This window comes from Saimiri boliviensis, chromosome 7, assembly GCF_048565385.1.
Source record: "Saimiri boliviensis isolate mSaiBol1 chromosome 7, mSaiBol1.pri, whole genome shotgun sequence".
Classification (NCBI taxonomy): Eukaryota; Metazoa; Chordata; class Mammalia; order Primates; family Cebidae; genus Saimiri; species Saimiri boliviensis.
In genome coordinates, this window is record NC_133455.1 from 117,725,834 (window position 1) to 117,751,140 (window position 25,307).

General features: G+C 43.1%; 1 protein-coding gene across 1 annotated transcript in view; it reads right to left on the minus strand.

Moving 5' to 3' along the window:
• The window catches only part of BORCS5 (BLOC-1 related complex subunit 5), a 97,691-nt gene extending 78,062 nt beyond the window's left edge, over positions 1-19,629 (minus strand). The window contains exons 1-2 of the mRNA XM_003934525.4: positions 19,245-19,629; positions 15,481-15,624 (exon numbers count right to left, since the gene is read on the minus strand). Of these exons, the coding sequence (XP_003934574.2) occupies positions 15,481-15,624; positions 19,245-19,302 (202 nt within the window). The 5' untranslated portion in view covers positions 19,303-19,629. The remainder of the gene's footprint in view (positions 1-15,480; positions 15,625-19,244) is intronic.
• Between the last annotated feature and the right edge of the window lie 5,678 nt (positions 19,630-25,307).

Consider the following 25,307-nt stretch of genomic DNA (forward strand, 5'->3'; position numbering starts at 1 on the left):
AAAGCAGAAGAATTGCTTGAGCCTGGGAGGCGGAGGCTGCAGTGAGCCGAGATCGAGCCATTGCACTCCAGCTTGGTGCCTGGCGACAGAGCGAGACTGTCTCGAAAAAAAAAAAAAGAGGATTAAAATCCAAACTTTTGAGAAATCTGGGGTGTGATCATTGCTTCTCTGAGTACAGTGATAAACTGAAAACAGTTTTCTCTCCAAAACATTAAGGTCACTAAGAAGTTTCCCATGGTAGCAAGTTTTTTTTTTCCTTTCCTGTCCTGATAAACACTAAAATAAGTAATTCTAGATTACTAACGTGTCACAGAACATGTATATTTTCCAACCAGCTTGTGCTTGGAGCAAGCTATGACTTAGTTTTATGAGAAATCCAGGTGCTACAGAAGAAACCTTATTAACCAAAAGCCTTTGGAAAGATTGCACCAGGTTGCAGCAGTTTCAAGGAGCTTAACAATTGTTTTAGTATAGTGACATCTAGTGGCAAAAGTGTTGTTAAACACAGGACTGCTATAAATTTAATTACTACACTAAAGGGAGGCCATCTTACTTTAAAAATGGCAAAATATGAGAAAGACCTATGATATTTATTACTTTGCCTTTGGCCTATATAACTGCTAACTCTCTGTTGAATTTACTTTATCCTTCTCTTATCATTGGTAAAAATTAATTTTGATACAACAGGAGGTTTACTGAAATAAAAGAGACTGATACTTTAAAAGTTAAAGAAAAGCCCTCAATTTAAAAAGACAGAAGAGCAAAGCAACCCCGATTGTCAACTGTTCCAAAAATCCTGCAAATCCAAGACTTTTTGTTCATAAATATTTACTTACTGACACTTTCATACACTGCTAAAAATGTTTAGAAACGATTGCACACTGGATGTGGTGGCTCATGCCTGTAATCCCAGCACTTGGGAGGCCAAGACAGCAGATCACGAGGTCAGGAGTTTGAGACCAGCCTGGCCAACATGGTGAAACTCTGTCTCCACTAAAAATACAAAAATTAGCTGGGCATGGTTGGTGGCGGGCGCCTGTAATCCCAGCTACTCGGGAGGCTGGGGCAGGAGAATTGTTTGAACCCAGGAGGCGGAGGTTGCAGTGAGCTGAGATTGCACCATTGCACTCCAGCCTGGGTGACAGGGCGAGACTCTGTCTCAAAAAAAAAAAAAAAAAAAAAAAAAAAAAAAAAAAAATCATGATTACAAACTCTTCTTGATGATTTTCATCTGTTTGGAGAAGTAAATGATTATCAATCCAAACTAATTCTTTAAAATCTCACTTTGCATTTCACTGGCTTTCTGTGAAACTGAATTTTGGTGGAAAAAATATTTAAGCATCATTAAATACCTATGACTATGTTGTTGTTATTGTTATTTTAGAGACAGGGTCTCACTCTGTTGTCCATGCTGGCATGCCGTGGTGTGACTGTAGCTCACTGTAGCCTCAAACTCCTGGACTCAAGAGGGATTCCCACCTCAGCCTCCTAAGTAGCTGGGACTACAGGACTACTGGCATGTGCCACCATGTCCAGCTAATTTTTCAATTTTTTGTAGAAATTAGGTCTCACTATGTTGCCCAGGCTGGTCTCAAACTCCTGGCCTCAAGCAATCCTCCTGTCTCAGCTTTTCAAAGTGCAAGGATTATAGGCATGAGCCACTGCACCAGGCCAAATGTGACAGTTTTAAGAGTCCTCTACAGGCCGGGTGTGGTGGTTTACGCCTGTAATTCCAGCACTTTGGGAGGCCAAGGTGGGTGGATCACCTGAGGTCAGGGGTTCAAGACCAGCCTGGACAACATGGCGAATGCCGACTCTATGAAAAAAAAAAAAAAAAAGCCAGGCATGGTGGCAGGCGCCTGTAATCCCAGCTACTTGGGAGGCTACAGCAGGAGAATTGCTTGAACCCAGGAGGCAGAGGTTGCAGTAAACTAAGATGGTGCCACTGCCCTCCAGCCTGGGTGACAGAGACTACATCTCAAAAAAAAAAAAAAAAGAAAAGAAAAGAAAAGAAAATTAAAGCAGTACATCTCAAATATAAATCTGGTTATGTTTTTTTTTTTTCTTTTTGAGACAGTCTTGCTCTGTCACCTAGACTGGATGCAGTGGTGCAATCTCGGCTTACTGCAACTTCTGTCTCACTGCAACCTCTGAGGTGAGATCCTCCCACCCTCAGCCTCCTGGGTAGCTGAGATTACAGGGGTGCACCACCACACCCAGCTAACTTTTTGTTTTTAGTGGAAATGGGGTTTCACCACGTTGGTCGGGCTGGTCTCAAATTCCCGACCTCAACAGATCTACCCACCTCAGCCTCCCAAAGGGCTGGGATTACAGGCATGAGTTACAAAACCCAACTGGTTAAGAATTTTTTTTGGCATCTTTTTTTGGTGACAGGGACTCATTTGCCACTGAGGCTGGAGTACAGTGTGAGGAACACAAGTCGATCTTCTAGGCTCAAGCAATCCTCTGGCCTCGGCCTCCCAAGTAGCTGGGAGTACAAGCGAGCACCACCACACCCAGCTAAACTTTTTTTTGTGTGTAGCAGAGACAGGGTCTCATCATGTTGTTCAGGCTGGGTTCAAGACTGGTTTCTCGAACTCCTGGGTTCAAGAAACTCTCCCACCCTGACCTCCCAAAGTGCTGGGATTAGAGGTACGAGCCACTGTGCCTGGCCAGAATCTTTTAATTATATCTTTTAAAATATATATAGAAGGCCGGGCGCAGTGGCTCAAGCCTGTAATCCCACCACTTTGGGAGGCCGAGGCGGGTGGATCACGAGGTCGAGAGATCGAGACCATCCTGGTCAACATGGTGAAACCCCGTCTCTACTAAAAGTGCAAAAAATTAGCTGGGCATGGTGGCACGTGCCTGTAATCCCAGCTACTTAGGAGGCTGAGGCAGGAGAATTGCCTGAGCCCAGGAGGCGGAGGTTGTGGTGAGCCGAGATCGCGCCATTGCACTCCAGCCTGGGTAACAAGGGCGAAACTCCATCTCAAAAAAAAAAAAAAAAAAAAAAAAAATATATATATATATATATATATATATATATATATATATATATGTGAGTTTTAAACTAAGAATACCCTTTGCCAGGCACGGTGGCTCACACCTGTAATCCCAACACTTTGGGAGCCTGAGGTGGGTGGATCACAAGGTCAAGAGTTCAAGATCAGCCTGGCCAAGATAGTGAAACCCTGTCTCTAGTAAAAATACAAAAATTAGCCGGGCATGGTGGCAGACACCTGTAATCCCAGCTACTCGGGAGGTTAAGGCAGAGAACTGCTTGAACCCAGGAGGCAGAGGTTGCAGTGAGCCAAGATTGCGCCACTGCCACTGTACTCCAGCCTGGGCAACAGAGTGAGACTTAGTCTCAAAAAAAAAAAAAAAAAATTACTTCTGCAATCCTGCCTTCTTTATGTGGCTACCTCCTACTCATCCCTCAAAGTTCGGCTCAATGTTACTTCCTCTGGGAAGCCTGCCTGAAATTCCCAGGCCAAATTAATAATTATCTCCTCCATGTTTACCTACTCTTTGGGATACACGGTCAGTATTACTAATATGATTTTATTATGAGTATCTACCTGTCTTAATTGTTCACAAAACAATAAGGTCCTAAAGGGCAGCAACTATGTCTTCTATTTTTTTGTGTCTGTACTGTCAGACCATACCAGGCACTTAGCAGGTGTTTATCCATATGTTGCAGAAATGAATGTCTAATTAAAGGCTGCTGGCACGAGACTCTTAAGAAAAATGGAAAAAGTGGTATTGGACAGAAAAATATGGATTAAAAACAAGTAGAGTACTCAGAAGGCTGTCACGTTAGTAGTGAGGCTAAATTAAACTAGACAAAGACTGCACTAGATAAGCCCTAACGATATTTAAAAGAAAGCATGGGAAGAGTCCAAATGACTACAGGTAACTTAATAAGTATCTTAACCATAGGCATATGCTAGAATAAAGTCTGGTATCCTTAAAGGAAGAAAATAAAATCCGGGTTGGGTATGGTGGTACGTGCCTGTAATCCCAACACTTTGGTGGACTGAAGCAGGTGGATCGCTTAAGCCCTGGGGCGTTGAGGCTGCAGTGAGCCATGATGGTGCCACTGCACTCTAGCCAGGGCAACAGAGCAAAATCCTGTCTCTAAAAAATACAAAAATTAGCTGGGCATGGTGGCTCGTGCCTGTAAATCCCAGCCACTTGGGAGGCTGAGGAAGGAGAATTGCTTAAACCAGGACCTGGGGAAAGTTGCAGTGAGCTGAGATCGCACCACCGTACTACAGCCTGGGCTGTGGAGTGAGACTCCATCTCAAAAAAAAAATAAATAAACATTAATGCACTCTAATCCCAACACTTTGGGAGGCCAAGTGAGGTCAGGAGTTTGAGACCGGCCCGGCCAACATGGAAAAACTCCGTCTCTACTAAAAATACAGAAATTAGCTGGGCATGGTGGTGGGCGCCTTAATCCCAGCTACTCAGGAGGCTAAGGTATGAGAATCCCTTGAACCCAGGAGGTGGAGGTTGCAGTGAGCTGAGATCATGTCATTGCACTCCGGCCTGGGCAACAAGAGAGAAACTCCATCTCAAAATAAATATATAAAATAAAAAAAATAAATGTACTCATATGTTTAAAGAGTACAGGAAAACATAAGCATTATTATAAGCAAAGAAGCAAAAAACATTCAAGGAGGAGATTCTAAAGCATAGCTTCTGAAATTAAAAACACCTTGGATGAGATTAAAAGCAGAACAGTCATGACGGAAAAAAAAAAAGACCACTAAACATGGAAACACAGCAGTAAAAATTATCCAAAGTAAAAACAGAAAGGAAAAGACTAAAAATGAAAATCAAAAGGTGTGTCAGTGTCCTGTGAGAAAACAGCAAGTGACCTAACACAGAATCGGAGTCCCACAAAAAGCAGGAGGTGGGAGCAGAAAAATATTGGAAGACATAATGACCGAAGTATTAGATTAAATGTACAAACTGGCCTGGTGCAGTGACTTACGCTTGTAATCCCAGCACTTTGGGAGGCCTAGGCAGGTGGATCACGAGGTCAGGAGTTCAAGACCAGCCTGGCCAACATGGTGAAACCCTGTCTCTACTAAAAATACAAAAATCAGCTGGGCATGGTGGCACATGCCTGTAATCCCAGCTACTTGGGAGGCTGAGGCAGGAGAACTGCTTGAACCAGGACCCAGGAGGCAGAGGTTGCAGTGAGCCAAGATCAGCACCACTGCACTCCAGCCTGGGCTACAGAGCAAGACTCTGTCTCAATAAATAAATAAATAAATAAGTACAAACCTACGGATCAAAGAACATAGAGAACACATTCACATGAACTCATCGTTTTCAATATATAGAAAATACAGGCCAGGCATGGTGGCTCATGCCTATAATCCCAGCACTTTGGGAGGCTGAGGTGGGTGGGCTGCTTGTGCCCAGGAGTTTGAGACTAGTGTAGGCAACACTGGGAAACCCCACCTCTACAAAAAATACAAAAAAATTAGTTGGGCGAGGTAGCACACACCTGTAGTCCTAGACACTTAGGAGCCTGAGGTAGGAGGACTCCTTGAGCCCAGGAGGTCACAGCTGCAGTGAGCCATGATTGTGCCACTGTACTCCAGCCAAGGTGAAAGGGCAAGATCCTGTTGCCAAATATATCAACAAATAAAAACAAACACAGGCATAGAGGTGTGGTGTGTATCTATGGATTCCCTAGCTAAATCTTTTGAGAAGGTCTGGAAATGGATTCTAAATACCACCCTCCACTAAAAGAACCAGGGTTCCTTTAAGAAATGCCTGATTCTAGAGCTGGGGCCATAGAAGAACAAGGTAAGTTTGGAACATTATATTGTGCCAGAAAATAAAGACATTTTCAAACAATAAGGGGACTATGTTAAAAGGACACAGTAAGTTAGACTGAAGATGCTGTCACTGGCCAATTTTGGAACATTTTGAGATTGAAAAGAAATAATAACAGATTGGCCAGGCGCGGTGGCTCATGCCTGTAATCCCAGCACTTTGGGAGGCCGAGGCGGGTGGATCACGAGGTCAAAAGATTGAGACCAGCCTGGCCAACCTGTTGAAACCCCGTCTCTACTAAAAATACAAAAAAATTAGCTGGGCATGGTGACGCGTGCCTGTAGTCCCAGCTACTCAGGAGGCTGAGGCAGGAGAATTGCCTGAACCCGGGAGGCAGAGGTTGCAGTGAGCCGAGACTGTGCCACTGTGCTCCAGCTTGGCACCTGGGGACAGAGTGAGACTCTGTCTCAAAAAAAAAAAAAAAAAGAAATAATAACAGATTATACACAACTCACTGGATAAAATAGGAGTTGACTCTTCCACACTGATATGAATTAATAAACGGGGAGATGAAAAATCGCTTTGCAATAGAATATAAACTAATAAATATAGAAAGAATGATAAAATTAGAAAACAGCTATTTGGCAGCCATTACAGCATAACTAATTAAAGCAGGAAATATCAACAGATATTATAACTGATGAAATAAAGGTAGATTTAAAAACGAGATTTCATGGAGCCTCACAATATATCTTCAAGAACTTAGTAATTGCACCAAAAAATGGCTTTATAACAAAAGTAGACAAACAATTCCAGATAGATAAAAACAGAACTTTTTTCCAGCTGACCTGTACTACAAGATACGCTAAAAGAAGTCCTTCAAACTAAAAATAAATGACATCAAATGGAAACTGGAGAAAGGGATTAGGAATTCTGGAAATGTTAAGTATGTGCGTAAACATCACATTCTATATATAGTTATTTTCTTCTTGTAATCTCTTCAAAAGATGTATTATTGTTTAAAACAAATATGTACGTGTGTGTGTGTGTGTGTGTGTGTGTGTGTGTGTGTGTAAAACCACTATGGGATTTCTAATGTATGTAGATGTAATATACATGAAAGCAATAGCACAAAGAAGTGAGGGTGGGCCAGGCATAGTGCCTTATGCCTGTAATCCCAGCATTTTGGGAGGCCAAGGCAGGCAGATCACCTGAGATCAGAAGTTCGAGACCAGCCTGACCAACATGGTGAAACTCCATCTCTACTAAAAATAAAAAAATTAGCCAGGCATGGTGATGCACACCTGTATCCCAGCTACTCAGGAGGCTGAGGCACAAGAATCGCTTGAACCAGAGAGGCAGAGGTTGTAGTGAGTTGCTGTGATTGTGCCAGTGCACTCCTGTGGGGGTCACAGAGCAAGACTTTTTCTCAAAAAAAAAAAGGAGGGGGTGAATGAAATCACACCATTGAAAGGTTCTTACATTTTACCTGAAGTGATACAATAGTAATTCTGAATGAACTATGATAAATTAAGACTATTGTAACCTCTAGAGCAACCACTAAAAAAAAAAAAATGCAAAGGAGTACAACTTAAAAAGCCAAAAAATAAACTAAAATGGAGTATGTACTAAAAAAAAAAAAAATGCAATTGATCTTCAAAGGAGGCAGGAAAGGAGTATAAAAGTAACCAAATGCACACAGCACAAATAGAAAATGAAGAGCAAAATGGGAGACCTAAATCTAACCGTATCAATTTACACACCAATTAAAAGGCACACTATCGGCCTAGATACAAAAGCAAGACCCTCCTCTATGCTGTCTACAAGAGATGCCCTTTAAATACAAAGACATAGATAAAAATAAGAAAAGAATAGTAAAAGGCATACCATGCCAATAGTAAGTGTAAGAAAGCTGGAGTGGCTATAGTGATTATAAGACAAATGACTACGAGACAAGGGTAACACATACATAGGACATTTTCATAAAGATGGAAGGATCAATATAATTAATGTGTATATGCCTAATAATAGACTTTCAAAACACACAAACTAGAAACCAACAGAATACATGGAATAGACAAATTAACAAAAATGGCTGGATATTTGAATGCCTCTCTTTCATTAAGTAATCAAACTAATGAAATAAATCAATATGGACACATAAGATTTGAACATCACCATTTCTAGACCTAATTGATATTTATAGAACACCACACCCATTAACCACAGAACACATTCTTTTCAAGTGTACATTACTCGCCCAATAAGATCCAGTGTTTGTTGAATAAATAAAATGAATAAATACATAATACACAGGTGGAAGATTGAACATACTGAATTTAAAGTAACAATACTTGACTGCATGGACAAACAGAGCAAGAAGTTGAAGCTGGCCAGGTGCAGTGGCTAACACCTATAATCTCAGTCCTCTGAGAGGCCAGGGCAGGAGGTCTGCTTGAGCCCCGGAGCTTGAGGCCAGCCTGGACAACAAATTGACACCCTGTCTCTAAATTAAAAAAAAAATTAGCCATCTGTGGTCCCCAGCTCCTTGCAAGGCTGAGGTAGAAAGATCACTTGAGCCCGGGAGGTCAAGGCTGCAGTGAGCTATGATCGTGCCACTGCACTCCAGCCTGGGTAACTGATCAAGACTCCATCTCAGGAGAAAAAAAAGAAAGAAAAAAAAGTTGAAGTTGATGACAGAGTCTTTTTTTTTTTTTTTTTTTTTGAGACGGAGTTTCGCTCTTGTTACGCAGGCTGGAGTGCAATGGCGCGATCTCGGCTCACCGCAACCTCCGCCTCCTGGGTTCAGGCAATTCTCCTGCCTCAGCCTCCTGAGTAGCTGGGATTACACGCATGCGCCACCATGTCCAGCTAATTTTTTGTATTTCTAGTAGAGACGGGGTTTCACCATGTTGACTAGGATGGTCTCGATCTCTTGACCTCGGATCCACCCGCCTCGGCCTCCCAAAGTGCTGGGATTACAGGCTTGAGCCACCGCGCCCGGCTGATGACAGAGTCTTATGATCATCTTGATAACTGTATTTCAGAATACTCAAGGCTCTTTAGAATCTTGGTAAAAAAAGCACTAGACAAAATGCTGTGCAGAAAGGAATAGAGGCTAATGAGTAGACTAAAAAAAAAAAAAAAAAAGAAAAAAGAAAAAAAAAAAAACACCAGAATACCAATGGGCAAGAGGTATCAGAAGCTAAAGGAAGGGAGTTTTAATAAGTGGGATAGAAACCTATGTTAAATATGGAAAAGAGGAGGAGGATATGGACTGAGAAAAAAACCTCAGGCATGAAAAGAAAACACTAGTAATCCTCCAAAGAAGCAAATATGGATGAAATGATGCATGAGAGCCTGTTCACAAGAACTTCCTGAAGGGCAGAGGTATCAAGGAGGTAGGGACAGCATGTAGCAGCCATGGAGTCAGTAAGTTTGGCAGCAGAAATGAGAAAAGAGAAAGCATGGTAGCCAGGAGGGTGACCAAATTGGAAGCATTTGTCTTTTCTGTTTCTAAGACGGGAAGTGCCATATATCTGAACAAGAAGAAAAAGGTCCACTAAGCTAGTTGCTCAACAACAACAACAAAAAGAACAGGAGCAAAGTCCCAGCAAATGAAAAGAGTAAAACAGAATGGCATTAAGTTTCAGAGAAAGGCATGGATACTTTCTCTGAGATTTAAGGGAAAGAAACAAGAATGGATGCAGGCATACAGAGATTCATGGGGTGTTCTGGTGAGACTTCACTTTCTCAGTCGGTTGAAAGTAACCATTCACCTGGTACCTCCCACTCTGCTGAGTAAGGCTGACACAATACTGGTAAACAGCCACATTTATTTCTGTTTTTGTTTTTATACACAACTCACATTTCTCTGAATAGCCATGTTTAAAAGCTTAACTGCAGAGCTATTACAAATATAAAGTAATCAGAAATAAGTCATCAATCTTTCAAATACAGTATTTGGGGGAAAACATACTTAGGATCACCCCTGGGTTTAGAGATTACCTTTAAGCCACTCAGAGAAGACCGTGGCTCTGATTATGATCCATGCTCTTGTCCCCTCCTTTGGCTGCCATTTTCCAATGCAATGATAAGGACTGACAGCTGATAGAGGCAGATGTCCAATGAATGCAAAGACTTACTGGTCCGGATGATAGAAGGATGTGAAGAAACTGGTCATTTGAAATTAGCTCCATCATGCCCTCCTTATCACTCTTTTTCCATTGCTTCATTCTTCCCTAGCTACACTTTCAAGCTCTAATTCTCAATGTGTGTGATTTGAAAGCTTGCACTGCTGTTTCATGAGATTTCCCTCCACTAAGAAAAGCCCTAAGCTCTTCTTAATTATCAAAATCTGCTTCATATGCATCATGTTCTTTTTTTTTTTTTTTTTTTTTGAGATGGAGTTTCGCTCTTGTTACCCAGGCTGGAGTGCAATGGCATGATCTCGGCTCACCGCAACCTCCACCTCCTGGGTTCAGGCAATTCTCCTGCCTCAGGCTCCTGAGTAGCTGGGATTACAGGCACGCGCCACCATGCCCAGCTAATTTTTTGTATTTTTAGTAGAGACGGGGTTTCACCATGTTGACCAGGATGGTCTCGATCTCTCGACCTTGTGATCCACCCGCCTCGGCCTCCCAAAGTGCTGGGATTACAAGCTTGAGCCACCGCGCCCAGCCATGCATCATGTTCTTAACAACCAAACACCAAACTCCCAACAAAGCTGCCGAGTATAACTTCATTATCTACACTGTATGTTTGATTATCCTTACTAGTACCAAGGACAGTCCCTTCCTTAGGTAGCAAGACAGTCTCCTATGTTGTACCCAAGGTCAGTAACAAAAATGGTAGCTCACTTACAAAGGATGTCACATGCACACGTGTGTGTAAATACACATATATTCATCTACTTAGAATAGAATAATTATTTTTTGTAACTTTTACATATAAAACATCAACAATATTACCTTTCTCTTGTAAATATTTCTATAGAATGACATACAATAGAATGTATAATATTTATACAAAAATATAAGTGGTTGAATTTTAAGTAAGAAATTTATAGGGTTTGTTAACTTCTTGGGATCTTGCTGACTTACATGAAATCTACTATTTTGCCTTTGTGTTCTGTCATGGCCATTTGTGGTTACTTTCTAATTTTCTAATCTTTCATTTCCTATAAAATGCTTTACATGTAAAAATAAATTGCTAATTCAGACATTGCTATGAAAAACAGAAATCCCTTTGACCAAAAAAAAAAAAAAAAAGAACAGATATTTGGATTATGAAGCATAAATTATACTCTGGTATATTTATGCAAAAGGGTTAAGGCCAAAGAAAGAATCTGCTTGCTTATTAAAAATGCAAACATTACCTCAGTCATACAAATAGCCCCAAACTCGCCCAGTCACTGCCTCTGCAGATCACCCACCAGCATTAGCATTACATCATATGACATTATGAAACAATAGTGAACTCTGTGTAATACTTGAATATATTGTTTTGAAAGAATAAACTGTCATTAACTTGAATAAAAGCTTTCTGAAATCAAACCTGGGGGGTACAGCCTTCACTGTGTGGCCTTTTTACTATTTTGAAGAATGGCCTCATCCTGAAAGCAGGGAAAGGAGAAAAAGAGATCAGAGTATAAAGGCGACAGTGAATCGTGGGCCCTGCAGCAGCCCAGCAGGCAGAGGGCAGGATTTTAACTATCAGGCAGAACAATGTCGTAGCAGGAGGCTCTGCAACAAATGCTGCACCTAAAAACCCAAACAACCTCATACCCACCATGCAAGTTCCCAGTACATCCTAGTGATTTTTATAATGGGCTTTGCTACATTCAGAAACTAAGTCTTACTCTACGTCCTGATGCAATCTTAAAATGTTCTATAGCTTACAGCCATGTGATTTGAGGCAATTAATTTAAGCTCTCTAGGCCTCAGTATTTTAATCTATAAAAATGAAAAGAATGGCTGGGCACGGTGGCTCACGCCTGTAAATCCAGCACTTTGGGAGGCCGAGTCAGGCGGATCACAAGGTCAGGAGTTCAAGACCAGCCTGGCCAACATAACAAAACCCCATCTCTACTAAAAATACAAAAATCAGCTGGGCATAGTAGTGGGGGCCTATAATTCCAGCTACTCAGGACACTGAGGCAGGAGAATCACTTAAACCCAGGAGGCGGAGGTTGCAGTGAGCCAACATCATGCCATTGCACTCCAGCCTGGGTGCCAAGAGCAAGACTCTATCCCCCCAAAAAAGGAAAGAATAATAGCTATTATGTAGAAGTACGGGGAGGGCGGGAAATAAGATATGATTGTTATAATTATACTATCATTTCCACCCAATATTATTCCCCTTTGCCTCTCCTAATCACAGCCCAAGATGTTTCGTCTTCACAGGTGAAACATGAGCATTGCCTTAAATGCTCACTGGCTTTTTGTTTGCTATAGTCTGGCCACAGCCACATGTTGCCACTTCTAGATTCATGCCACTCTCATCAAGTGGGGGTGGGGAGGGATGAATTATAGAAACTACTTTCTGTAGTATTTTTTAAATCACGGCAGGGCATAGTGGCTCATGCCCATAGTTTCAGCACTGTAGCAGGAGCACAGGAGTCTGGAGCTCGAGACTAACATGGGTAACGTAGTGAGACCCTGTCTCTACAAAAAAATATTTCTTTTAATTAGCCGGGTGCGGTGGTGCACACTGTAGTCCCAACTACTCTGGAAGCTGAGGTGGGAGGATCACTTAAGCCCAGGAGGCTGAGGCTGCAGTGAGCCATGATCTTATCTCTACCTTCCTTAACCAAATTCCAGATAACCTCTTCCTGTAACCTGCTCCTTACTAACCTTCCTCCTTCCCACACCTATTCTTAATGTTCTTAATAACCAAGGCTCAAAGAAGTAGAAAAACAAAACCAGGACAACATAATAGTTGGTGGCAAAGTCCCAGTTAAAACTCATTTATCAATGCAACCAGGTCCAGTTGCATTGCACTGAATTAACTGCATCACACTAATTATTCACTTTTAGGGCACTCAGTGATTATTTTGAGACAGAGTCTCACTCTGTTGCCTGGATTGGAGTGCAGTGATGCACTCTTGGCTCACTGCAACCTCCACCTCTCAGGCTCAAGCAATACTCCCACCTCAACTTCCTGAGTAGCTAGAACTACAGGTGTGAAACACCATGCCCAGCTAATTTTTGTATTTTTTTGTAGAGACAGGGTTGTGCCATGTTGGCCAGGCTAGTCTCAAACTCCTATGCTTAGGTGATCCAACCACCTTGGCCTTCCGAAGTGCTAGGATTACAGGGGTGAGCCCCCATGCCCAGCCTTCAGCGATGACTTTAAATCTGAGGTTAGCTTCCCTTAACACCAAGTCTTCTCCTAGATATTTCCCCTACTGGTGATTATCATAAAACGAATTACAGTTGACCCTTGAACAACATGGGTCTGAACCACATGGGTCCACTTATATGCAGATCCTCTTCTGCCTCTGCCATCCCTAAGACAGCAAAACCAGCCCCTCCTTTTCCTCCTTCTCGGCCAACTCAGCATGAAGACAATGATGAAGACCTTTATGATGATCTACTTCTACCTAATGAATAGTTAATATACTTTTTCTTCCTTATAATTTTCTTTTTTTTTAGACTAAGTCTCGCTCCATCACCTAGGCTGGAGTGCAGTAGCACAATGTGGGCTCACTGCAACCTACACCTCTCAAGCGATTCTCATGCCTCAGCCTCCCAAGTAGCTGGGACTACAGGTGCACGCCGCCACACCCAGCTAATTTTTGTAATTTTAGTAGAGACAGGGTGTCACTATAGTGGCCTGGCTGGTCTCAAATTCCTGACCTGAAGTGATCCACCCGCCTCGGCCTCCCAAAGTACTGGGATTACAGGCATGAGCCACCACGCCCAGCCTTCCTTATAATTTTCCTAATACATTTTCTTTTCTCTAGTTTACTTTATTGTAATAATGCAGTTTATAATACACATAACACAAAAGATGTGTTAATCAACTGTTTATGCTCAGTAAGGCCTCTACTAAACAGAAGGCTATTAGTAGTTAAGTTTTGGGTAAGTTCAAAGTTATAGGTAGATTTTTTGTTTGTTTTTTTGGTTTTTTTTTGAGATGGAGATTCACTCTTGTTGCCCAAGCTGGAGTGCAATGTCTCGATCTCAGCTCACTGCAACCTCTACCTCCCAGGCTCAAGCAATTCTCCTGCTTCAGCCTCCCAAGCAGTTGGGATTACAGGTGCACACCACCATGCCCAACTAATTTTTTGTATTTTTAGTAGAAACGGGGTTTCACCATATTAGCAAGCTGGTGTTGAACTCCTGACCTCAAGTGATCAGCCCTCCTCAGCTTCCCAAAATGCTGGGATTACAGGTGTGAGCCACCATGCCCAGCCTATATGCAAATTTTTTTACTGCAGGATTAGGAAGGGAATACCCCTAACCCCCAAGTTGTTCAAGGGTCAGTTATATTTCAAATGACTAAAAAGCTAATCCCTGAAAAGTATTAACTATATTTCAAACTTCTACTTAATATTTTGAGTATTTCCCTAAAGCGGAGACAAGAGGTGGTCACATAAGGTCCCATCCAGGACTACAAGAGTTTAGGGAAAGAGAGGACGAAAATAACAGGAAACGGGCATGAAAACTCTGGTCGTGGAGTTGTGAGCAGCACTACATGCAACTCCAGAAGGGATGGATTATAGAACACAGTGTCCAACTCCGAATTTCTAAAAATAAAAGCCATCTATGTCTTTTAATCTGATTGTACAAGGAAATGTAAAGATGGAAATTTCATTAATGTTGGCTTTTTTTTTTTTTTTTTTGAGATGGAGTCTTGCTCTGTCGCCCAGGCTGGCCACCAACAGCCAGGCACAGTGGCTCATGCCTATAATCCCAGCACTTTGGGAGTCCAAGGCGGGTGGATAACCTGAGGTCAGAAGTTCAAGCCTGACCAACATGGAGAAACCCTGTCTCTACTAAAAATACAAAATTAGAATTAGCTGGGTATGGCAGCGCATGCCTGTAATCCCAGCTACTCAGGAGGCTGAGAGGAGAATCCCTTGAATCCGGGAGGCAGAGGTTGTGGTGAGCCGCGATCACACCATTGCATTCAGCCTGGGTAGCAGGAGTGAAACTCCATCTCAAAAAAAAAAGAAAAAAGCTGCCAGGATTAATTACAAGTGTATCAGTAGTGATGGAGATTTTCTCTATGGATCTGAATTAGTCCACCCACTGGATCACAAGAATGAAAATCTTTTCATGGGAATATAACAGGGAAGGGCCATTTCCAACCTCATTCATTCACTTACTTAGTCCCTATCTTAAACCAGGTTCTATTTCAAGTGCTAGGAATTCAACAGTGAGCAAAAGAGAAAATACCAGCCATCATGGAGCTCACATTCTAACAGAGAAATACAGACAGTAAACAAATTTGTAGTAGGTCAATGGTAATTAAGTGCTATAGAGGAAAACAGGTAGGGATAGGGGCTGCAATTTTAATTCGGGAAATCAAGAAAGGCTTCCCTGAGAAGATGCCATTTTAAGCAAAGACCTGCAGGAGATGAGAGAGCAAGGTGCATGGATACGCAGGGAGAAAGTAGTAGGGCTACAGGAACCTCTCCAGCAAGTTCAGATAAAACAAAATACAATCCTTTACCTTTCAAAAGGGGCTGGAAGGTTGGAATCTCTTGCAATTTGATGACATCGGGATCGTTGCTGACATTCCGTGAGGCCTGGGAGCCCTGAGCTACAACCACAATATCGTCCATCTTGGCTCTATGCTTGGCTGGTGAAGGAGTCACTGAAAATAAAGTTACACTGCTTAGGAAATGCATATTAGTTAGGTACCTCTGCCTCACCAAAGCAGTTTTTGGTGTAGTGATTAAAAAAAATAATTGTATACAATGTAGCTATTTTGCAGTAGACGATGGGGTGGCAGGGAATAAATTATAGAAACTATTTTCTATAGTATTTTTTAAACCTCAGGATGGAGCCAGGCACAGTGGCTCCTGCATATAATCCCAGTGGAAGGCCAGGGAGGGCAGATCACCTGAGGTCAGGAGTTTGAGACCAGGCTGGCCAACATGGTGAAACCCTGCCTCTACTAAAAATACAAAAATTAGCCGGGTGTGATGGCACATGCCTGTAATCCCAGTTACTCACGAGGCTGAGGCAGGAGAATCACTTGAGCCTGAGAGGAAAGAGGTTGTAGTGAGCTGAGATGGTGCCACTGCACTCAAGCCTGGATGACAGAGTGAGACTCTGTCTCAAAAAAAAAAAAAAAAACACAACTCAGGCTGGGTGTGGTGGCTCATGCCCATAATCTCAGCACTTTGAGAGGCTGAGGTGAGAGGATCATTGGAGTCCAGGTGTTTGAGATCAACCTGGGCAACATGAGACCCTGTTTCTACCAAAAAAAATTCTTTTAATTAGCCAGGTGTGGTGGTGCACACTGTAGTCCCAGCTACTTGGGAAGCTGGGATGGGAGGATCACTTGAGCCTAGGAGGTCAAGGCTGATCAAGGCAGCGAGCCATGATCACACCACTGCATGGTAAGAGAGAAAGAGTCTCAAAAAACAAAACAACAACAACAAACTCCAGACATTACGGGATTTTATTTTATTTTGAGGCAGAGTTTTGCTGTCACCTAGGCCGGAGTACAGTGACACAATCTCGATTCACTGCAACCTTTACCTCCTGGGTTCAAGTAATTCTCCTCCCTCAGCCTCCAGAGTAGCTGGGACTAGAGGAGTGCACCACTACCCCTGGCTAATTTTTGTATTTTTAGTACAGCTGGGGTTTTACCATATTGGCCAGGCTGGTTCAAACTCCCGACCTTGTGATCCACCTGCCTCAGCCTCCCCAAATGCTGGGATTACAGGCATGAGCTACTGCGCCCAGCCCATTACAGGATTATATAATATGAATGAATTTCTTTCATTTTCAGCACATAAAAGTATAGGCAGATTGTTTTTACTTTCTCCTTTAATTCTCCTATCTTGATATATATCCCTATTTCTAAAATGAGAAATAAAGGGTACATAATTTGACTTGACTTGCCCAAAGTCAACAGTGCTAGAAGCAGTTAGGAAAGGAATTCGAGATCTGTAAGTTGTTGGTACACAAGGCCCATCTCTGCGACACTGTAGTTGCAAAGCTGTCCATGTACCCTATCACATCCAGCTATGTTTAGTAAGTCCAGGAAGACCCCTGTCTCAACCCCCAAATGATGGGCCTATTCCTGAGGCTTCAGCCTCCTCACTTTTGGGTTTTTTTTTTGTTTTTTTTTTTTTTGAGTCAAGGTGGCTGGGCACAGTGGCTCACACCTGTAATCCCAGCGCTTCAGGAGGCCGAGGTGGGCAGATCACTTGAGTAATGGTGAAACCCTATCTCTACTAAAAATACAAAAATTAGCCAGGCGTGGTGGCTGGCACCCGTAATCCCAGCTACTTCGGAGGCTAAGACACAAGAATTGCTTGAACCCAGGAGTCAGAGGTTGCAGTGAGCCAGGATCATGCCACTGCACTCTAGGCTAGGCAACAGTGAGACTCTTTTAAAAAAAAAAAAAAAAAAAAAAAAAAAAAGGTCATGGTCTCACTACATTGCCCAGGCTGGATTTAAAGTCCTGGGCTCCAGCAATCCTCCTACCTGGCTCCCTGAAGCTAGGACTACAGCTCTAGCTACTCTTAAAATTGTAACATTAGTCCAAGAAGGGCAAAAATAGCCAGTAAATCCAACCTAGGCTGAGGCAAAAATCAGACATTTAGAGGACGGACAAAGAGGGAGATCAATTCAGGTTCCTTGGGAGAATGTAATCTCTTTGGAGGGAAGTGATTCAAATTATAAAGAACTACCTAGAACAAAAACCATCTCCTCCCCCAAATATCTTCCAGACTGAGGGAAGAATGAATCTTTAAAGTGTTTTATGCTCTAGAAGGTAATATTTCCAGGCTCATTATAGTCATATCTCAAAAGTTAATCCAGGGATGCCATAGAACTGCTTTGCCTCCTGGAAGCTCATCTCAGCATTCACTCTTTTAGAAAAATCTCTGCTGCTTTTCTTTTCAAGAAATATTTCTTAACCACTTTTGGTAATTTATCTAACATTTTACAAAAGCCATGCCAGAAATTTTTCCTGCTACAAATTAAGTGTGATTCCTCCTTCCCCAGATGCCAGAGGAAACGGGAATTCAAAATATTCTTGCCAGCCTCTACTACCTTATCTGTAAAATGGGCTTACTGCAAAAATCACATGTAAATGTACGTAAAGGACTTGGCACAGAGGAAAAGGAGAATTCTAACATCAGAAATGAGTGAATGCTGTTGGCTCATGGGCAAACAAACATATTAAAAAGATGCCACACCTCTTCCCCCCAAAATGTTTCTATCCTGCCACAGAGGCAAAAATGAAAGAGTTCATAATTATTATATTTGTTAAAACAGGGGCCTTCCAAGGAAACAGATAAACGTAGCAAAGCTAGTAGATGCTGCTTACCATTCAAAACTGCCCCAGTCCAGCCCCCAGAATGTAGGTCTGAATTAGTCCTGAAGGTCACACTTCAGTGTGAAACACCCTGAAATCTATCAGCTTGCCTATTTCTGAATTACAGAGCCGACTTCTAAAATCGGAGACTCTTTTTAGGCCCCGGATTTAACCAATTTGCATTAGCAACCCCGGAGCTTATCCAAGGCACTGCCAGCTGGGCGTGTGGGTAACAACAACAACAAAAAAAAAACCAGCAAATGGTCCTCAATTAAACATCAGCTGTTTTTATTTATTGAACACTCACTATATTGCAAACACAATAATCCTCCCATTCTTGTCTCAAACGCTTAGAGCAATCTAAAAATCATGGACAGGGGACAACAATGGAAAACACCAGAGCCTGTCTAGCCAACCTCTACAATATTAGAAAAGGGACCAAGACACCTTCTAAGAAGAAAAATCTGTTTCTGGAGACCTTTGCACTCAAGGGTTCAAAGCAGGTGGATACCTATTCACATACCCTTTCAGAAAAATAACCTCTAAAACCTGTTTTTAAGAAACTGCCTGTTCTTAGAGGTCCTATAATCCATCCACTGTGTGAGCCAAATCTCACTACATCAGCCATGAGCACCAGAGCCAAAAATTAATTAGGTCGTCTTTTAAACAGTAGGCTGTAGCTGGGATAAACGGCTGTTTTGAAAATAAACAATGGGCACTGGCGCTCACGCTGGCTTAGCTTGCAGTCACAGGTACTTCCATTAGGGGAATCGAGGCCAGGGCAGATGGTGACTTTTTTTTTTCCCCCTAGTAGCATGGTATGAGGGCTTTCCGTGCGTTCGCGTCCGCGGTCCCAGACCCCACTAGCTTGGGAGGCAGCCCGCGCTCTGCAAGCGGACAGGGCGGGCTGGAGGAGGGTGGGAGGTTAGGACACCGACCTGAGGAGTTCAGATCGTTGGGTCGGCTCTCGGCCTCGGAGCTCTGCTCACTGCCCATGGTGCTGGCAGCGGTGGCAGCAGAAGAACGGCGGGCCGGGAGGTCACCGCTCCGGCGGCGGGCGACAGGGCAGGGGCCAGGGACCGGGACAGGGAGGCAAGGCAGAGTCTGCGCGCCGCGGCGAAACTAATCTATGGGGCTGACGCGACCAGTCCACGCCGGGGCCTGGGCGGCGGGAGAAGGAGAGGCCCTATTTGGGGAACAGAAACGCAAGGAGGCGCGGCGCCAATGCACGCGGCTTGCCTTCCTTCTTTCGGGGAGCCCTAGGAGAAGAGGCAGATAACGCTTGCTTTGCCGCACCTGCGGCCCGCGGGCGGCGCCGCTTTCACTCACTGGTTCAAGCGCCGAAAGCTCGCTCCTTCCGGGACGCGGATGGGCGGTGCCGGCTACGCCCGACCGTCAGTTCCGGGTTAGGAGGCCCCGCCCCCGGCCCGAGGGAGAGGCGGAGAGACTCGCTCCGGCGATTGGGTGCAACGCCGTCTTAAAGGGCCTGACCTGCCGAAAAGTGTAAGCCCTTTCCTGTTGTAATCATGGTCACCTTTAAAACACCACCCACACTGTTAAGTTCTTCAACACCCACAGGTGAGAACAACTTTACAAATTAGGTATTTTTAACCCTGTTTTTCAGATGGAGAAAGAAATCCTAGATAGACTCAGGAGTCAAACCCACAACAACCTGGATGCAAAGCTCCTTTTTAATTCTGATAGAGCTGGGAGTTTAGCATTGGACGACCAAACAGACAAAAAAATACCGGAAGACGGTGAAAGAAGCAGCTGGAAATGAGAGAAAAATTTAAAAATGGAAAATGCTGATTCATGTATTAGGAAGTGCGCATCTTTAAAGAGAAGTGAAGGACCTTTTTGGCTAGGCGCTTTTCGGGGACCTTGACAATTATCAGCAAGTCACTCTGAAACTAACAAAAGGCGAAGAGGGAGTACAAGTAATCCAAAAAGTAAACTGCCACTTTTGCCAGGGCAAGGCAGTAGACCTAGCAATGCAATGCCATCAAGGAGTTAGCTGGCTGTGGAATTTTCCCAACTTTGCTACTCATTTTATATTTATGCTGTTTGCATTAAGAAATTACAAGCAAATCCCTTGAGATTTTATATGCATAAAACATAATATTAGGAGTGTCAAGTTGACAAAAAATGATTTTTTTTTTTTTTTTTTTTTTTGAGACGGAGTTTCGCTCTTGTTACCCAGGCTGGAGTGCAATGGCGCGATCTCGGCTCACCGCAACCTCCGCCTCCTGGGCTCAGGCAATTCTCCTGCCTCAGCCTCCTGAGCAGCTGGGATTACAGGCTCGTGCCACCATGCCCAGCTAATTTTTTGTATCTTTAGTAGAGACGGGGTTTCACCATGTTGACCAGGATGGTCTCGATCTCTCGACCTCGTGATCCACCCGCCTCAGCCTCCCAAAGTGCTGGGATTACAGGCTTGAGCCACCGCGCCCGGCTGACAAAAAATGATTTTTTAAGTCCCTTCCACTCTACTATGTCACCAACATTTCCCCTGTTTTACCTTATTTCATTTTCACAACCCTGAGGCCTGTAAATGGGTGACTCCTCCATGGTCAGCAGGTGGTAAGTGGTGGAACTATTTAGGACTGTCTGATGCTCTTTCCTCTACTCACCATTGCAATACAATGAGAAAGATGCAAGTGAATCTAAGTACAGTGTTCTCTGGGAATATGAAGATAAAACTTAAAAACTGCCTGAGAGATCAGGGTAGGCTTTTAGAAGGTTGTGTCTGACTAGTCTTGAGGTTTACATAAACCACACCAGGCTGATGGGACTGGGAAGGTCCCACTAAGGAGTGAGACCATTCCCTTCTGGAGAGTCCTTGCTTCCTCTCCCAGATTCCCCTCTTTGAGGGGTAGGTGAGACAGGAGGTTAAAGGGGTGAGGGATGGAGAATCACTCTGGCTCTTGTTGTCTCTTTTCCACATAAAAGTATATTTGCCTTGTGTTCCATACACTAGTCCATACTGATGTGATGGTGTTTTTTATGCTTCCCTTTGGATAAACATTTCATTCTTAAAAGGATATTCTATCCCATCAACTGATGAATGGATAAAGTGTAGTATATCCATATAATGGAATATTTATTCCACCAAAATAAGGGAAGGATATGATACTGATACATGCTACAACATAGATTAACCTTGACAACATTATTCGATATGAAAAAGGCCTGTCACAAAAGACCACATATTGTAGATTCCATTTATATGAAATGTCCAGGAGAGGCACGACAGAGAGAGAAATACATTAATGTTGCCTAAGGACAAGGAGGGGTAGGTGGGAGGGAAAAGTAGACTATTCTTGGTTATGAGGTTTCTTTCTGGGGTTGATGAAAATGTTCTAAAATTGTAGTGATGCATGCATAACTCTGAATATATTAAAAACCACTTTCCGGGCGCGGTGGCTCACGCCTGTAATCCCAGCACTTTGGGAGGCCGAGGCGGGTGGATCACGAGGTCAAGAGATCGAGACCATCCCGGTCAACATGGTGAAACCCCGTCTCTACTAAAAATACAAAAATTAGCTGGGCATGGTGGCACGTGCCTGTAGTCCCAGCTACTAGGGAGGCTGAGGCAGGAGAATTGCCTGAACCCAGGAGGCGGAGGTTGCGGTGAGCTGAGATCGCGCCATTGCACTCCAGCCTGGGTAACAAGAGCGAAACTCCGTCTCAAAAAAAAAGAAAAAAAAAAAACCACTGAACAGCACACTTTATGAGGTTAAATTGTATGGTATACAAATTCTATATCCATAAAGCTATATTCAGAAAAAATATATAAAGATAAAATTCCTTCCTTCACTGGCTCAACATTTCTTGGGAACCTGTAATGTACTAGGCACTTGATACAGACTAAGAATAAAAAATTCAACAAGACCCAGTCCCTGTACTTAGGAAGCTTACAGTCTGGTGGCAAGAAAATTAAATGAGCATTTATATAACATAAGGAGTCTGCTGGAGGAGGTTTAAAGCTAGGAAACATTTGAGACTGATGTCTTTTAGCACCTTTAAAATCCCTTCTACATAAGCAGCAAACTGTATTATTGAATATGTAATAACTAGCAATTGAACAGCCTTTACGAGTTTATAAGCCTACAGGTCTGTATGTTCGACCTGCATTAAAAAAGTGGTATCTGCTTTAAGTTACTTTATATGACTTGCATTTCCTAATGTCACGGAAAAGTTAAGTGATTCATTCTTGGTCACACAACTAGTAAGTGATAAAACCAGGACTCGTTTTCAAAACTCATCATGCCTCTGTCTGACTGGCTCCTCTTCCTGTGTCTTTATATGACCCGGTACTCCCATCCAACCAGGCTCCCAAGCCAGAAGGCTGCTGTCAGCACTACATCCAACCAATCATTGTGTCCTGGAGAGACTCTCCTCTTAATTTCTCTTGTATCTCCATGCCCATTTCAGGGATTTCAGGGCCTTATCACCTCCCTTTCTTGGAAGAGAGACCTTTGGCCCCATGTCCTTCAATCCATTCCTCCTGTGGCAGGTAGAGAAAATTTTCTAGAATATTGATTAGGTATCTGGACCTGTCGCTGCCCTACAAAAAAACCTTCAGGAACTCCCCATGCCTTTAGGATAAAGTTTAAGATTTAACATATGAAAACCTTCCTGCTCTGACCCCAGCCTCTCTCTCTATTCTTTTGTGTACACTGATAACCCTTCTAACAGGCTGAATTTCCTGGTGGTCATGCAGTTTCCTATTCCTGAAATATTCAGCCTTTTCTTCCTCATCTAGCTATTAACTTCGTTCTTCAATAATTAACTTAAACACCTCCTCCCAGAAATTGAGATCAGATGTCCCTTCTCTGAGCTTTTTAGTTGCCGTCTTCTATCAAATTCCTTCCTTCACTGGAAGGAATGACATTTGTTCTTTTCTTGGGGAGGGCAGGGACAAGTGCTTACTCTGTTGCTCAGGCTGGCGTGCAATGGTGCTATCGTGGCTCACTACAGCCTCTACCTAGGGTGTACCACCACACCAGGCTGATTTTTATTTTTTGTAGAGATGGAGTCTTGTTATGCTGCCCAGGCCGGCCTCAAACTCCTGGGCTCAAGTGATCCTCCTGCCTTGGCCTCCCAAAATGCTGAGATTACAGGTGTGAGCCTGGCCTTCATTGCACCTGGCCTTCATTACACTTATTGTTTATACAGCCTTTGATTCACTTGACTCTTTCTCCTTCTGATGAGAACATCTTGAAGGTAGATCTCATTGGTATTATTGGTCTTTAATTTCCCCTGTAGGTGCTTAACACATGTTTTTGATTACTTTTTAAAAAAATCTAACTCCACATAGATGGGACTTCTAGCCCTCAGAGAAGAAAATCAAGAATCTCTTCAGGAAATGAGATGACAATGGATGTAATTTCTAAGTTATGATGCAGAAAGGCCAGAAATTAAAGTTTTTTATTATTATTATTATTTTAAGTAAGCCAGGTGTAGTGGTTCATGCCTGTAATCCCTGTACTTTGAGAGGCCAAGGAAGGAGGATCACTTGAGCCCAGGAGTTTGAGACCAGCCTGGCCAATGTAGCAAGACCTCATCTATACAAATAATTTAAAATGCTGGTTGTGGTGGCTCATGCCTATAATCCAGCACTGTGGGAGGCCGAGGTGGGCAGATCACTTGATGTCAGGAGTTCAAGACCAACCTGACCAACTCGGTGAAACCCTGACTCAACTAAAAATACGAAAATCAGCTGGGCATGGTGGTATGAGCCTGTAATCTTAGCTACTCAGGAGACTGAAGCAGGAGAATTTCTTGAACCTGGGAGGCAGAGGTTACAGTGAGCCGAGATCGCACCACTGCATTCCACCTGGGCGATAGAGCGAGACTCCATGTTTAATTTTTTTTTAAAAATTAAGAACATTGGCTGGGTGTGGTGGTGTATGCCTGTGGTTTCAGCTACTCGAGAGGCTGAGGCAAGAGAATCATTTTTAGCCCAGGTGATCAAAGTTGCAGTGATCTGTGATTGTGCCATTGCACTCCAGTATGGGCAACAGAGCAAGACCCTGTCTCAAAAAACGAATGAATGGGCCAGGCATGGTGGCTCACACCTGTAATCTCAGCACTTTGGGAGGCCAAGATGGGTGGATCACGAGGTCAGGAGATCAAGACCATCCTGTAACATAGTGAAACCCCATCTCTACTAAAAATGCAAAAAATTAGCCAGGCGTGGTGGCACACATCTGTAGTCCCAACTACTCGAGAGGCTGAGTCAGGAGAAACCCTTGAACCCAGGAGGTAGAGGTTGCAGTGAGCCAAGATCACATGACTGTTCTCCCATCTGGGCAACAGAGAGAGAGACTCTGTTTCAAAAAAAAAAAGGGGGGGGGGAATAAATAAATAAAAATTATAAATTAAACACATATCAATAGAAAATATTTCTTTAACCATTATTTTAATCAGTGTTTTTTGTTCACTGTCATGACTGAAAAAATAACTTCACTTCAATGAAAACAGGTTCAGGCTGGGTGCGGTGGGTCATGCCTGTAATTCTAGCAGTTTGGGAGGCCAAGGCAGTTGGATCGCCTGAGCTCAGGAGTTTGAGACCAGCCTCAGCAACATGATGAAACCCCATCTCTACTAAAATACAAAAAATTAGCTGGGTGTGGCAGCGTGCACCTTTAGTCCCAGCTACTCAGGAGGCTGAGGCAGAAGAATTGCTAGAACTCAAGAGGCGGAGGTTACAGTGAGCCGAGATCGCGCCACTGCACTCCAGCCTGGGCAACAGAGTGAGATTCCATCTCTAAAAAGAAAAAGAAAAGAAGTTCATTGTATTAAAGCACTGAATATGAAGTTTCTAATATTGGAAAGGTCTACTTAGTAACTAGCATGGATTACCCCATGTAGACAGATTTTAAAAATGTGATAGCTCTACACCCTGAACCCTGAAGTGTATCATATGGAGAGATAAAACACACTTGCAGATCAGTCCCTTGTTGCATCAGGAAAATCACTGCAATGGAAAATTACTC